The 15,760-nt window shown below is 53.0% G+C and overlaps 1 protein-coding gene across 2 annotated transcripts in view; it reads left to right on the top strand.

Annotated features, from left to right (window-relative positions):
• Positions 1 to 14,374, top strand: part of FBXO17 (F-box protein 17) — a 26,436-nt gene extending 12,062 nt beyond the window's left edge. Inside the window, exons 2-7 of one of the 2 annotated variants that reach the window (XM_029925853.1) lie at positions 1,915 to 2,102; positions 8,668 to 9,030; positions 9,801 to 9,912; positions 11,463 to 11,558; positions 12,394 to 12,529; positions 13,953 to 14,374. In XM_029925853.1, coding sequence (XP_029781713.1) covers positions 1,949 to 2,102; positions 8,668 to 9,030; positions 9,801 to 9,912; positions 11,463 to 11,558; positions 12,394 to 12,529; positions 13,953 to 14,096 — 1,005 coding nt within the window. In that variant the 5' untranslated portion in view covers positions 1,915 to 1,948 and the 3' untranslated portion in view covers positions 14,097 to 14,374. The remainder of the gene's footprint in view (positions 1 to 1,914; positions 2,103 to 8,667; positions 9,031 to 9,800; positions 9,913 to 11,462; positions 11,559 to 12,393; positions 12,530 to 13,952) is intronic. The other variant, XM_029925854.1, reaches the window with a different exon arrangement.
• The last annotated feature ends 1,386 nt before the right edge of the window (positions 14,375 to 15,760 follow it).

Here is a 15,760-nt window from a genome sequence, read left to right as displayed (position 1 = left end):
CCCCCCCCCCCCAAGGATGTTTCCTAATAGGCTTTACGGATGCTGACTCTTCAACTGTTGGGTCTCTTCTCTCTCCATGACTGTTTTATGCAAATTTTCAAGTGTACAGAAAAGTTTAATTATACGGAGAATAAACCCTGACTCCTAAGAAGGGGAGATGGTGGCGGTACCCACATATTTTTTAGCCTGATACTGAGGTATCTCTAGTAGTAAGAGTTTGTGCGGTCTTCTGTGTTCATAAAACAAAACAAGATGGTACCGAAATGACACCTCAAGTATAAAAACGTATAAACATCACAGCAGGTAAGAACATACATGTATAAACATATGTTTTACCCCATAAGTTATTCTAGTATACTATTAGCTGATAAAGTCAATAAAATCGTTTTTGAGTCAATGAAAATGAAACTGCTAAAAATTAGGGGCGCCTGGGTGGCTCAAGTCATTAAGCATCTGACTTCGGCTCAGGTCATGAGCTCATGGTTCGTCAGTTTGAGTCCCACATGGGGTGAACCAAGCCCCACTTCGGGGGAGCCCCGCTTCTCTCTCTTCCTGTCTCTCTGCCCCTCACCCGCACCTACTCTCTCCCTCTCAAAAAGTGTTAAAATTAATAAAGATAAAAGCAATACAAATTCAGTAATAAAACTAATGAAGTAAGGACATTGTATAAAATGAAGACCATTTAATGAATCATGAACCTTGAAAATGAAAATCTAGGGGCTCTGGGTTTCTTCGTCAGTTAAGCGTCCAACGTCGGCTCCGGTCATGATCTCACAGTGGGTGAGTTCGAGCCCCACATTAGGCAGTCGGCTGTCAGCACAGAGCCCAGTTTGGATCTTCTGTAGCTCCTTCTCTCTGCCCCTCCCCTGTGCTCGCTCTCTTTCTCTCTCTGTCTCTCAAAAAATAAACATTTAGGGGGAAAAAAGAAAGTGAAATTCTATTATTTGGTCTTTGGCAAAAGTAGGCTGTGGTTGAAAAGACCATATGGAGACGGAGGAGAGCCCGAGGAGCCGCAGCTGTGCAGCCGCCCAGCTGCTCAAGTCCCCCCATCGGGGGCACTGAATAAGCCCTCAGCCGCCCGGCCGCACCCCTGCCCGCTGACAACTGCACCTAAGCCCCCGGGCACTGCTGACCTGCGCCCAGGCAATTCCCAGAGCCAGGGAAGAAAACAATCCTAAAATAATGGTCATTGTGAGTGGGCTCCTGCAAACAAGCCATGTCCGCGGTGTCATTGCTGAGTCACGGAGGTATTGGGGCAGTGTTTTCCAGTCGCTATAAAAAGGTCTCCAGCCCTACAGACCTTGAGGAACTGCCGAGGAGCAAGAGAAGCTAGTTTCTAGGGACGCCTTCACTTTAAATAGTCCCAGGTTTTGTTTGGCAAGTCCGGGAAGAGCTTTCTGGACCTCTTTCTGTCCCTTTCCCTGGACGACCATCTCTTTTTATTGTTACTGTTTTTCCAAAACCTTTTACAGAAAGGGCGCACAGCCTGATGAATATTTAATGCACACGAATAGCCAGCCCTGAGGTCAGGAAACGGAAACAAAATCCTTTCTAAATGAGTATAACTCGCCTGGTTAGAATTTCTTTTTGATATATATTTTTTTTAGGTTTATTTATTTATTTTGGGGGAAAGAGAGAGAAAGCACAAGCAGGTTAGGGGCAGAGAGAAGGAGACACAGAATCCCAAGCAGACTCCGCGTCAGTGCAGAGCCCGATGCGGGACTTGAACTCACGAGCCCTGAGATCATGACCTGACATCAAGAGTCAGATGCTCAACTGACTGAGCCACCCAGGCGCGCCCCTGCCCAGTTAGAAATTTTAATGCCACGTGAAATTTTCTTAGCAGAGAGTTGGAGGGGTTTTGCTTTTTTTTTTTAAGATTTTATTTTCAGGTAATCTCTACACCCAACACAGGGCTCAGACTCACAACCTCAAGATCAAGAGTCTCATGCTGCGCCGAGTAAGCCAGCCAGGCGCCCCGACGGCAGAGAATTTGTTGTTGTTCTTCAGCCCATGTGGTCACCATGAGGCGAGCCATCGAGTCGTTGACCACAATCTCAAGATGCAGAAGATTCCAGATGTTTCAATAAAACGAAATAAAGGTATCACGCCAACAAAAATACCTATGGTCAGAATAGCTAAAACGTGGAAACAGCCCTGTCCATCAGCAGATGAATGGGTCACCAAAAGGGAATATGAAGCAGTCTTAAAAAAAAAAAAAAGGACAGCAATTCCGGGGCACCTGGGTGGCTCAGTCGGTCGAGCATCTGGCTTTTGATTTTGGCTCAGGTAATGATCTCAGGGTTGTGGGATCAAGCCTCAGGTCGGGCTCCACACTGGGCATGGAGCCTGCTTAAGACTCTCTCTCTCTCTCTCTGCCCCTCCCCCACTCTCTATCTTTAAATTTAAAAAAAAGAAAAAGGAAAGGGATTCTGATACACGCTGCAACACAGATGAACCTTGAGAACATTATGCTAAGTGAACAGGTCGATCACAAGCCGGTCTGTATGATTGTTCCTCTTCTGTGACTTATGTGGAGTCGTCGAGCTCATGGAGACGGAAAGGACAGTGGTTGGGGGGGGCAGGAGGGAGGGGTGGTCAGGAATTTCTGTTTCACCAGGTGAAAAGACTCTGGGAGATGGATGGCAGTGATGGTAGCACATTACTGTATTTAGCATCACTGACTGTACACTTAAAAAGGGTTATGATGGTAAACTTTATGTTACGTGAATTTTACCACAGCAAAAAAAAAAAAAAAAAAAGAATGGAGAAAAAAAATTAGACCCAGAAACAGGCAACAACTATAAATATAGTAGATTTCTGAATTAAAAAATAATAATCAACTCGTAGTACTTAAAAATGGCACGGTTTAAAAACAAAAATTCAAAGGTGCCTGGGTGGCTCAGCGGGTTAAGCGTCCGACTCTACTTCGTGAGTTCGAGCCCCGCATTGGGCTCTGTACTGACCGTGCAGAGCCTGCTTGGAATTCTCCTCTCTTTCTGCCCCTTCCCCGCTTGCGTTGTGTCTCTCTCTCTCTCAACATAAATCAGTAAACTTAAAAAAAAATCAAAGAAACAAAAAAAAAATGCCATTCCTGAAATACCTGTACTAGGCTCAAAGGAGATACCAATACGTTCCATCAGCAGGGATGGGTAGTCAGGATTCGAACCCAGATCAGTCCGGGCGCCCATTGTTTCTTATCAGGGCTCTTTTGGCTTTTGGGGCAGGACAGTTCTTTGCGGAAGGTACCGATCCCACGCGACGCAGGTCGCTGAGCACCGTCCCATTTAACTAGAGCTGCATAAGAGACCACTCAAAGCCTAGTGACCTATAACCATAACCTTTCTTGGACTGTTCCACAGCTCTGGGGGTTGGCTGGGCTCAGCCAAGCTGTTCCTAGGGGCTCACGTGCAATGCCATCTCCCCCGTGTCTGGCACCTGGGAGGACAGCCGGGATTCCCAGACTTTTCTCTGCCTGAATTCATGGGGTCTCTCCAGGGGGGTGGCCCCAGGGCAGCCAGACTTAGGCGGGGACTCAGGCAGTGGGTGCTGGAGCCGGTTTGCTGTGGCTTCTGAGAGCAGACTGCGGGCACCTCTCCGACCCCACAGTTTGGGGACTTCATGTGAGTGGCTTGCAGTGAGCGGCAGCAGGTGTATTTACACAGACGTCAGCAAATGCTGTGAGCCCAGACTCTTTCTCCTCGTCGCTAAACATTTAGCAGCACACCTCTGGACTCAGGGCTCCCAGGGCACCTGTCCCGAGAGAGCCGGGCAGTGGCTCTGTCTTCTTTGATGACCCAGCCTTGGAAATCCCTTAGCAGTGTCATGTCTGCGGTGCTCTGAAAGTGGAAGCAGTCGCAAAGATCCGCCCCTGTCAAGGGGAGGGGTGTGGACTCTTAATAGGGGGTGATCAAGCCTCGAAAAGCACGTGACATAGGAGACGTTATTTCATGGATGGAACCTGCATGCTGGTAGCATCAGTTTCCATCCATGAAATAGTCACTGTCCCCATTAGTAAAAATCAGCACACCCCTCCCCCTAATGCACAGTCCCAAACACTCTGACGGCAGGCATTGTCATGTCTTCCATGTCCCTTCCTGACCCAGTCAGTAGGTGGCATTCAGCCGTGTGGAAGATTATGGCCATAAGGCTCCCTGGGGCCCTCAACAGAGCATCCCAAACAAGCAGTTTATTTTGTTTTTTGTTTTTAAATGTTTATTTTATTTTTGAGAGAGAGAGAGAGAGAGAGAGAGCATGCGCAAGTGGGGGAGGGGCAGAGAGAGGGAGACACAGAATCCGAGCAGGATCCAGGCTCTGAGCTGTCAGCACAGAGCCCGACACGGGGCTCGAGCCCACGAATGTGAGATCATGACTTGAGCCAAAGTTGGATGCTCAACCAACTGAGCCACCCCAGGCGCTCCCCAAACAAACATTTTGCATACTCGGGGCTCATAAGGTGCATCACTTGAAGGTCCTTGCTCCTTGGTGAGGTCTGCCTGGACTCATTTCGTGAGAAACCACCCCAGCTCCAGAGATCCCTTGTTTGCCACTGTCCAGCACGTTCGTTCTTTCGTTCTTTCCTTCTCTTCTCTTCTCTTCTCTTCTCTTCTCTTCTCTTCTCTTCTCTTCCCTTCTTTTCTCTTCTCTTCTTCTCACCACTACATTCTTGAGAGCTAAGCCAGGAAACCACACTCTGGTGAGTTTCACAGGCAAGTCGGTACACTTGCTATTAAACTGCTGTTAATTATCAACGCAGCTAAGAACCACGTGGGGAAAAGCACACCCGGTCTCTTGAAACCTGTCTCATAACCGATCACTGAATCAGGGAGCAGAGGGTGTTAGGACCCATGTGGGTGGATCACTAGCCTGACACATGCTTCTTTCTTAACAAAACCTTAATCAACTGATTTAGAAACAATAACAGCTGTCACGAGGTGAGCCCCTCCAGACGTCCGACGACATTGAAACATAATGAGCATCAGATCTTTGAAGCCTGTTAACCCAGGCCAACCTCCCAGGATCGTTTTGCCCATTAAACAAGATGATGGGATTCAGTGAGATGACCCAGCGTAAATGCTCAGCACAGTGACTTAATAAGGGCCCAATAAATGTCACCGAATGAAAAAATCACAGCTCAGTGGTTATCCGTCATTCTTTTACGATGGATAATAATAATAGCAACTAACATAATCTGGCGTTCAATATTAATTTAATACCAGTCTTCCATCTGAGACACCAGCGGTTTTTAAGTGCTTTGCAAATATTAACCCATTTCATCTTTACAACCACCCTGTTAACATCCCCATTCTCACAGATGGAAATGGCACTAAGGGGTTGAGTGATGCGCCCTTGGTCATATGACTGGCTGGGGGCAGAGCCAGAACTTGAACCCAGGCTGGCCAGGATCCAGCCACAAGGTGCTGATCGCTAGGTAACTCTGCCCTGACGGGGAAAATGAAATGAGCTCCTCACTAGGTCTGGAGCCCAGGCACTGAGTTCTTGCTAAATAAAGGCGTTTCACCCTGCCGTGCCTCAGTTTCCTCATCTGTGGAGTGGGTTTCTGAGGTGATGATCCATTCGTTGATTCAATGAACATCTCTTTGTTGAACACCTACTATGTGTCAGGCACTGGTGTGGACGGTGTGGTGTGTAGTATACAGAAGAAACGGCCACCCTTCCTCATGGGGATTACAATGAGGTTAGGGAGACAGGCAGTAAAGACGGTGGTAAGGAAATTACATACACTTATGTGTGTGGTGTGTTAGAGGTGAGAAGAGCTTTAGAGAAGCATAAAGTAAGGGAGCGCCTGGGGGGCTCAGTCGGTTAAGCGTCTGGCTTTGGCTCAGGTCATGATCTCACGGTTCATGGGTTCAAGCCCCGCGTCGGTCTCTGTACTGACAGCTAGCTCAGAGCCTGGAGCCTGCTTCAGATCCTGTGCCTCCCTCTCTCTCTGACCCTTCCCTGCTCGTGCTGTCTCTCAAAAATAAATAAAAAACAGAAAAAAAAGAGAAGTATAAAGTAAGAAAAAGCGAAGGGGGAGTAGGTGGTGGTCAGGAGGCCTTGAAATTGCAAATAAGGTGCCCAAGGATGGTCTCATGGAGAAGTTGACATTTGAGCAAAGACTTGAAGTATGGAGGTGAGCATAGAAATTCCCTGGGTCCAGGTGACAGGAAGAGCCCGTGCAAAGGACCTGAGGAGCGGGGGCTGGTGTAGCTGGGCAGAGCGGGTGGAGGGCAAGGAGGTGATGGGGGCAGACTGTGTGGGACCTTGTAGGCCACAGCGAGGACTCTGCCTTTATTTTGAGTGAGGTGGAGCCTGAGGGGGGGGGGTGTTCCGAGCAGGACGGGGACAGGACCTGACTGAGATGCTCACCCCGACTCGGCGACTAGTGAGGAACAGACTACTGGGGAAAGAAGCAGAGAGCAGGTGATGAGCCAGGTGGGAAGTGTATGAATGGACAAGATCCCCCAAGGAGGTGAGTGGTGACGGAGACTACGGGAGGCTCAAATGCCAGTCCCTGACAGGCCAGATCAGAGGGAGGACGGACAGTCAAGGAACTCAGAGCCACCAGGCAAATGGGAGGGGTCCAGAGGTTGTGGTGGCCTGGAGCCAGTGAAGAGGGACTAACCCTCTGTGTCAGGTGCTGCTAACAGGCCCAACAAGGCGACGACTGAACCCTAACTTTGATTTTGCACCAAGGGGGTCACCGATGACCTTGACATTTCAGGGGCGCAAAGCCGGATTAGACAAGATTTAAGAGAGAACAGAAGTAGAAAATATGGAGGCAGAGACTGGAGACTGCTTTTTTGAGAAGTTTTATCATAAAGAGGAGAAAGAGGGGCGCCTGGGTGGCTCAGTCAGCTAAGGGACCAACTGTAGCTCAGGTCATGATCTCATGGTTCGTGGGTTTGAGCCCCGCATAGGGCTCTGTGCTGATGGCTCAGAGCCTGGAGCCTGCTTTGGATTCTGTGTCTGCCTCTCTGCCGCTTTCCTGCTTATGCTCTCTCTCTCGCGCTCTCTCTCAAATGTCTTAAACAAACATTTAAAAAATTGAAAAAAAAAAAAAGGAGCAAAGAAATGGGGCCAGAGCTGGAAGGGAGGTGAAGTCAAGAGAGGGTTTGTTTCCAAACGAGAGGGAGGACTCTGTGTGGACTGCTGAGGATGAGCTGATTCGGAGGGGGAATCCAAGGCGCGGCAGAGAGCGGGGAGAACTTGAGGCGGAGGCCTGGAGAGAACGGAGGGTGGGAGCAGGCCACACAGGGGCTGACGTTTGCAGGGCCGTCATGGGGGAAAGCACAGAGGCCACAGGGCAGGCAGGTGGCAGGCAGGGTGGTGGGTTCCTGTGAAAGTTCACATCTCATCACTTGTATGTTTTTTCTGTAAAATAAGAAGCCAGGGGACCGTGAAGAGGTGGAAGGCAATGTGATAAGCCAGGCTAGCGCTGGGGAGAAGGTGTGAAATAGTTACGTATAGAGAGGAGGGGCCTGTGGATAAGACAAATGTTCTCTGGCAACGGTGACATTCAGGGTGTGAGGGTCAAGTTCACAAACTTGACGTGAGACCGGCCAGTGGAGTCGTGTGTTCTTCAGACACCTTAAACTGGGTAGGCAGAGGGTGGATTGAACCAAGGTCACATGTTGGAGAAAGCCGGAGGCCAGGATGTGTGCAAAGAGTGGCAGTTTCAGCTCTGGATAAGGACGACAGGAGGGCTGGAGGGGGGGAGGGGCAGTGAAAAGGAGGTAGACACAAAGCCTGGGGGAATCACAGTGGACTGGATGGATTGTGGGGGTCTGTGGCACTGGAAGGAAAGAGCTGGAGAGAGAAAGGGTGATGGGTGGCGAGGGAGCTCCCGGAGATTGAGGTCCTGAAGAAGTCTGTGGTTATTGAGACAAGGTCTAGGTGTGACCATAGAAGGGAGGGGCTGAGAGGAGAGCAGGTCGGGGAACAGTGAGGCTAGTGCCCAAAGGAAGAATCATCTACCTGGGGGTGGAAATCACCGGGGACATAGACAAGAGCAGCCTGAGTGGCAGTGAGCTGGAGCTAGAATGAAGCGAGTAGCGATCTGGGCCAGCAGATGATGCACAAGGGGGCCTAGTGACCGTCTATTCTGATGACACGGGAATCCTGGCTGTGGAGTTTAGGGGGAGGATGGAAGAATGATCTGGAAGCAGCACCAAGAAGCAAGATTTATGCACTTGGAAGGGCCACAGGGGAGCTGGGTTTTGGTTAGAGCAAGGTGAGAAGAATGTTCGGTGAAGAGATGGAGGAAATAGATTTTGCTGAAGACAGTTTGGAAGTTCCAAAGGCCCAAGGAGTTGGAGCAGGTTGGCCGATGGGGTGGAGATGGTTTCCTCCTGGGTGGGTTCTTCTGTATGTTCATGGTCAGACAGGTAAACTGACTGCACCTGCCAGATGTGGAAGCCTGGTTAACGGTCGTGAGGGTCGTGGTCATCCAGGGGTCTTTTGCTCTAGGGGGAAAGGTGAGAAGCCAATCGCGCTCAGAGCCGATGGTCAGGAAATAGGTGACCGGTTTCGACGGCCCTCGCGGGCCCCTGATCCTCCAATGAAGCTGGTGGGGGTCATGGTCAAGCTGCAGGGACCTTGCGTCCCGGGAGAGATGAAGGGAGGCCAAACTGCCTTGACCTGCTGACCCCTCTCAACCCGCAGGACTCAGGCGGCCTGAGATGGGCGCCCGGCCTTCGCGGCGCCGGCTTCCCGCGGACCAGCCCATGGCCTTGGACGCGCTGCCCCCGGAGCTGCTCGTGCGGGTGCTGAGCCACGTGCCGCCGCGCGCATTAGTGACGCGCTGCCGCGCAGTGTGCCGCGCCTGGCGCGACGTGGTGGACGGGCCCACCGTGTGGCTGCTGCAGCTAGCCCGCGACCGCAGCGCCGAGGGCCGCGCACTCTACGCGGTGGCCCAGCGCTGCCCGCCCAACGGCGAGGACGAGGAGTTCCCGCTCTGCGCCCTGGCGCGGTACTGCCTGCGCTCACCCCTGGGCCGCAACCTCATCTTCAACTCCTGCGGAGAGCGTGCGTGCCGGGGGCGGGGCCAGGGGCGGGACCAGGGAGACCCAGGGGCGGGGTCGGGCTGAGTGGGCGTGGTCAGAATGCCCGCGACGGGGCGGGGCCAGGGCAGGCAGCCGGGGGCGTGGCCGAGGGAAGAGGAGACTGGGAAACCGGTCAGGGTGAGCTGGAAAAGAGACGGACTGGGTTGGAGGGGCCAGGTGCTGTGGGCAGTGAAGGAAGACGAATTGGATGGGCGAGAAAGAGCTGGAGAAGACCAGGGTCAGGTCCCTGGCAGAGAAGACACGTGCTGGGACTATAGACACAGTGGGCGGAGCTAATGAGGGGGGAGCCGGCGAGGGCTGGAGGGGGCGGAGTTTGCATAGAAAGATGAAGCCGCTTTGAGAGGAGGTGGGGAGAGGGAACTGAGCGCGTGGGCGGGTTCAAGGCAGGGGGAACCGGAGGCTGCTGTAGGAGGGGATGCGGCCTTGATGGCAAGAGCCCGGGCTCAGGGAGAAGCCCAAGTGGGTAAATGTAGTAGATGAAAGGAGACACAACTGGGGGCGGGGCCAAGTGGGGCTGAGGACGAGCTGAGTGGAAGGACAGGGCTGAAGGACAGGGCTGGTGGGGTGGGACCAGGAATGCAGGTGGCTGGGAGGCGGGGCCGGAGTTGAAAAAACCGGGGGCGGAGCGCTGGAGGGAGGGGTCGGTGGGCGGGGCAAGCTGGGATGTGGCGGTCAGTGCGCTGGGCCGGAAGCAGGTGAATTTCTTGTCTCCAACCCTGCTGTATCCCACAGAGGGCTTCCGAGGCTGGGAGGTGGAGCACGGCGGGAATGGCTGGGCCGTGGAAAAGAACCTAACACTGGTGCCGGGGGCTCCTTCCCAGACCTGCTTCGTGACTTCTTTCCAGTGAGTGGCCCTTGAGCCCTGGGGCAAGGGCCCTGAATTGGGAGGGGGACCCTATCTTCACCCTCTCCTTCCCTCCTTGATTGATTCAGTCAAATATTTGTTGAGTGCCTCCCAGTACCAGGCCCCTCTTTTATAAGTTAGAGAGATACCAGGAAAATTCAGAAATGGGGTGGGGGAGACATTAAACACATAAACAGTGACAACAAATGACAAACATTTAGGAGACTTACTCTATGCCCAATGCTTTACATATAACTCTTTGAATCTTGACAACAACCTGTGACATAAATAGTATTATCATCTCCACATCATAATAGGAAACAGGCACAAAGCGTAGCCAACATCTAGCAAATGGTGGGGCTGAGATGTGAACCCAGGTAATCTGGCTCCAGAGCTTCAGATTGTGATAAATTCTATGAAGACATCAAACAGTTGACTGATTGGTTGATTCTCTCTATTTTCATACCTCTTGTCCATTTGCCTTGTTCCCTCTCCCCATATTCAACCATTCTCATGTGGCATCATCCCACTTGCTAGACTTGCCAGTAGATTAGACATGAAGTGATGTCTCATTGATGCTTTAATTTGCATGTTTTGATTTACTAATAATTAAGCATCTCTCCATGTGCTTGTTAGCTTTTTGGATCCCCTCTTTTGGAAATTGCCTATTCATATTTTCTATTAGGGTTGATGTCTTATTCTTGTTATACAAGAATTTGTGTATTTTATAGCCCCTTGTCCATCCTGGCCTTTGTGGAACTCTCCCACTCCGCCATGTGTATCGACTGTGTCCAAGGTGTTTTTTATTGTTATTTTCATATGTCAAATCCATTGCCTTTTTGCTTTAGAATTCCTTTTTGAAATTATATGTAAAAATCCATTCCCTCCCCAATGGTGTCTTCCACTGCACTATTTCTATTATGATGGCATATTCAAATTAGGGGAGGACTGTTTACAAAGGGGTAGGCAGACCACAGGGGATACTGCATGAACCTCAGGCTTGTAACAGTGAGGGCAAGAGTCATCACCAGCCCTGGCCCTGACGCAGCTCCTGAACCTGAGACAGAGAAGGCTGGGAGGGGAGGGCCCTGTGGAGCAGTGTGTTTCCGTGGGGAGACATAGCAGCCCCACGGTGATCCACTGGGAGGAAACCAGGAGACTAAGTAACCTGATTTCACTTTCCTCTCTCCCTTCCCTCTCTGGCTAGAGCTTCCCATTGGCTGACCCAAAAGGAAGGCGAGAGTAAGGGAAACACATACACCCTTAGACCTTTGGCCTCCACACTTTAGAAGGCTCCAGAATTCCCCGCTCAATGTGAACCTCCATTTGTACTCCTGTCCCAGTCCCCACAAATATTAGGGACATAATGAGCCTGTACCAGAGCCTAGAGTCTGGTGGAGAATGACGGTGGGGGAGTGAGAGGCCAGTGGCAATGCCCAGCCCATTGTACATCTTGTCTGGGAGAGCACACCCCAAGGGAGGCTTCTTGGAGGAGGTGATTTCTGGGCTGTGACTTTCTGCTTCATCCCTACGCCATCTCCCCTTTCCAGATGGTGCTTCAAGAGGCAGCTTGTGGACTTGGTGATGGAGGGGGTGTGGCAGGAGCTGCTGGACAGCGCCCAGATCGAGATCTGTGTGGCCGACTGGTGAGGAAAGAATGGCAACATCACCCATGGTGACAGCAGTCATGCAGAAGGGGCTCGTCTGGGCTGGCCGCTGCTGCTGTGCCCCTGTAGTGACGCTGAGGGGGGACGCGCTGCTCTCACAGTTGCAGAGGCAGGGAGGGGCAGAGTTTTGATGAGCCTAGAGCCCCCACTCTGCACTCTCCCCTGTCCCCCCTTCAGCAGGGCCCAGGGCTGTTGACATGGGGGCTATTGGCTGGCGCCCCATCTCACCCACTCCACCCTCATTGCCCACACCCAGTATGGACCCTGAGGGCTTGTGGCCACCCGAGGCCCCAGGAAGGTTTGGAGCACCGTGTCCTGAGTACTGAGACTCGCGGGTGGGGGGCAGAGTTGGGACGGGGGCACTGGTCCCAGAGCACTCAGCCTCTTCCTTCAAGCTCTCGGTCCTCCATCAAAGTCTGGTTTCTTCCCTGGGGCTCTGACTCCTCCCCAGAAATACCCAGGCTCCTCCTCCCTGGGGTTGTGGTCCATCCCAGACACCATACTCCTCCCCCTCCACACACACACACACACACACACCTGGGGTTGTGGTTCCTGCCAGACACCATACTCCTCCCCCTCCACACACACACACACACACACACACACACACACACATCCAACTCAGAGCTTGGAGAACCCACCCCAGGGGCACCGAGGCTCCTCCCCGCAAATCCCCAGCTCCTGACCTCTCCATGTGCAGTGGGTGCGTGCGACCCTCCCCCAAGTGCAGGGAGGCTTAGTCCTCAACCTCCCTCTCCCCACCACGGAGACCAGGTGGGTGGCGGGGGCATCAAGGCTCACCACCACCTGACAGGTGGGGTGCCCGAGAGAACTGTGGCTGCATCTACCGGCTCCGGGTCCGCCTCCTGGACGTGTACGAAAACGAAGTGGTCAAGTTCTCGGCCTCCCCCAACCCGGTCCTTCAGTGGACTGAGAGAGGCTGTCGACAGGTGGGTGCAGACTGTCTCCCGACCACCCCTGCCCTGCTCCAAGACACCCCCGCCTCTCCCCTGCTCGGATTCCCTCCTCCGCTCTCATCACGGCTGGATCCCTGTAACAGTAACCACTAACGATCACTGAGCCCTTGTCCCAGGCTGGCTTCCAGTTGTGCCTCATTCATCCCCTTGGCACAACAGCCTAGTGGTTCAACATGTTTATTGAGCACCTACTGTGTGCTGGGCACTGCTCCAGGTGCTTGGGATGCAGTGGGAAACCAAAACCCTCGTTCGATCCCCTTTCTAGAGTCGAGAAAACTGAGGCATGGGAGGTTGAGTGACTGGCCCTGTGATTCACACCCCGGCTGGCTCCCACTGCACCTGCCATCAGAGTAACCTTTGAGGTGGCTTCTGGTTTCCTCTCCTGATCTCCTCCTCCCTGTCCCTCTCCCCACCCAACACACGCCCAGACAGATCCCATGAACACGTGAGTCAGACCACAAGCCTCCCCTGCTTGTAACCCTCCTATGGCTACATCTCAGAGGAAAAGCCAAAGTTCTACCACGCACCTACCTGTAAGAAGGGATGCAGCATGGGTCCGTGCTACATCATGGACGGACCAGCAAGGTGATGCTCGGTGAAAGGGGCCAGGCACAAAAGGCCACATATTGTAGGAGTGAATTTATATGAAATGTCCAGAAGCAAATCCCTCTAGAGAGAAAGCAGACTGACTGGTGGTTGCCAAGGCTAGGGGGAGGGAGGGATTGGAAGTGACAGCTAATGGATAGGAGACTTCTTTCTGGGCTGATAGAAATGTTCCAGAATTAGATAGTGATGATAGTTGCATAACATTTTGGATATAGGTTTTTTAAAAACCACTAAATTGTACAGTTTAAGTGGTGCGTTTTGTCAGGTGAATATGATCTCAATGAAATTTTTTTGCAAAGGATAAGAAAAGCCAGAAGCCCAAGTTCTTCCATGGCCCACAAGGCCCCACACAATCTGCCCCTTACCTCCCTGACTCCATCTCCTGGTCTTCTGCTCCAGATATACTTCTACCTCAGGGCCTTTGCACTGACTGTTCCAGTTCCAAACACTGTCTTCGACCTAATCCCCACATGGCTCCCTCCCCTTCTTCAGGTTTCTGCTCGTGTTGCCTTAGTGATGCCTTTGCTCACTCACTTTACAACCCCACCCTCCTGCCTAATTCCCTCTGCCCCTTACCCCCAGCTGTCTTCAGGGTCTGAATCCCCTATTACCCTACTGGAGTGTCCGCTTCACCAGGGCAGGGCCTTTTTGTTCTTCTCTGCGGTAGCCCCAGTGCCTGGAGCAGGGCCTGGTACCTACTTGGACTACTTGGTCCCTGGGGAGGGTGTGGAGGTGGAGGAAGAGAAAGGCCCCACAGCTCCTCACCCGCCCGCTCTCCTTCCCCATACAGGTGTCTCATGTCTTTACCAACTTCGGCAAGGGCATCCGCTACGTGTCCTTTGAGCAGTACGGGAGGGACACGCGTTCCTGGGTGGGGCACTATGGCGCCCTGGTGACCCACTCCAGTGTGAGGGTCAGGGTCCGCCTGTCCTAGCCTACCAGCTGAGCCAGCCTTCCAGAATGTACTGCCGTCTGCCAGACATCATCAGTCAGTGGCAGCTTCACAGCCAGGAGCCGACGCCTGTGGACAGTGGGGGTCCCATGTGGCCCATTCCCGGCACACCACCACTGAGCCCCGCTTGCTGCTGCTGTAGCATGGTGGCCCACATGCTGTGCAAGAAACCAGGGACCCGGGGCTGGCTCAGTGGGTTGAGTGTCTGACTCGATCTCAGCTCAGGACGTGATCTCCTGGTTTGTGAGATCGAGCCCTGTGTCAGGTTCCACACGGACAGTGCAGAGCCTGTTTGGGATTCTCTCCCCCACTTTCTGCTCTCCCCCTGCTCATGCTCACTTTCTCAAAATAAGTAAAATAAAAAAGCAATAAACCAGAAAATATAAAGAAACCAGGAATCCAACCAGGCTGCTCACAGCCTGCTGGGGTACAGGGTGAGGAGTCAAAGGGTAACTCAGAGATATTTGTTTGCAAATGAACGGTGTGGACTTTCAGTTGATGGCCAGGGTCAAAACCCAGCCCAAACCAGCATTTCCAGCAGTAGGAAAAGCTGCTGACAGCCTGGGGCAGTGACACCAGTCCTGTTTCTGGGGTAAGCAGATCGCTGGCAGGGTCAGAGTCGGGCAGTCTGTCCTTGAGTGACCAACAGGGACATCAAAGGGAACCCTTTCTAGTTTGGGAGGCTCTGGGGTTCAGCTGTGGGCCCCCCCCCCACCGCACTGCGGGCCCCGCCCATCAGCACCCCAGGCTCCTGCCACTTCTTTCAGATCTCCTGAGTCCCTGCGGTCCCGGCCCCTGCCCCTGGAGTGGGGGAGCTCCCCTCCTGCTGGGCAAAGACTCCTGGGAGGGAAAGCGTTCCTGCCCGCCCCCCCCCCCGCCCCCGTATCTCCTGCCATCTCCCCAGCTGGGCACAGCCAACAAACTGGCTCAATAAAATTTGGTGCTAAACGTAAAGTGATGGCGGTTACTGTCTGTAGTCAATGTCCGGTCGGCCCCCAGCCCTGATCTGAGGCCTTGTCGGACGTCTCCAGCCGTGAGAACTTCAGGAGGTCCCGCTAAGCTCCATGCGGGCAACGGACGGCGGGCACTCTTCTTCAGTCCAGGAGGAATCAGGCTTAGAGCTTCAGTGACCTGTTCAAGGTCACCTGGCCCGTAAGTCGGGAAGGCAGGACTTGCGCTGAGCCCAAGGAGAGGAGGACGGCTCCCAAATCTTCAAACCTCACCTGGCCAAGCACGTGATCAGGTGAGGTCAGTCTTGGTGCCATTTCCTGAAGGAGGAAACGGAGGCCCAGAGCAGGGAACAGACAGACCCGAGGCCACAGAACAAAGAGGGGGAGGCAGGTGTGTGTGGAGTCCGAAAATAACCTAGAAGAGCGGCTCCCACACAGGCCGCTCCGATCCTTCCAGTGACCCCTTCCACAGATGAGGACGCCGGAGGGCCGCGCTCTCCTTGCCCAGGTCCTGGGCCTGCAGGGAGGGACGGGCGCGGACGCGGTGCTGTGTCCAGCTGCTTAGAGTGGCGTGTGCCATGCACTTAGAGCACTGACTTTATGCCAAGGGGGTATGTGAGTGGAGCGCTTTTCTGGAGGAAATCGAGGCCCCCGGGGGAGGTCAGTGGCTAATACCACGAGGAGGGAAAATCCTGT

The sequence above is a fragment of the Suricata suricatta genome, chromosome 16 (assembly GCF_006229205.1).
Source record: "Suricata suricatta isolate VVHF042 chromosome 16, meerkat_22Aug2017_6uvM2_HiC, whole genome shotgun sequence".
NCBI lineage: Eukaryota > Metazoa > Chordata > Mammalia > Carnivora > Herpestidae > Suricata > Suricata suricatta.
Note: the sequence above shows the minus strand (reverse complement) of the source record. Positions and strands in the feature narration are given on the sequence as shown.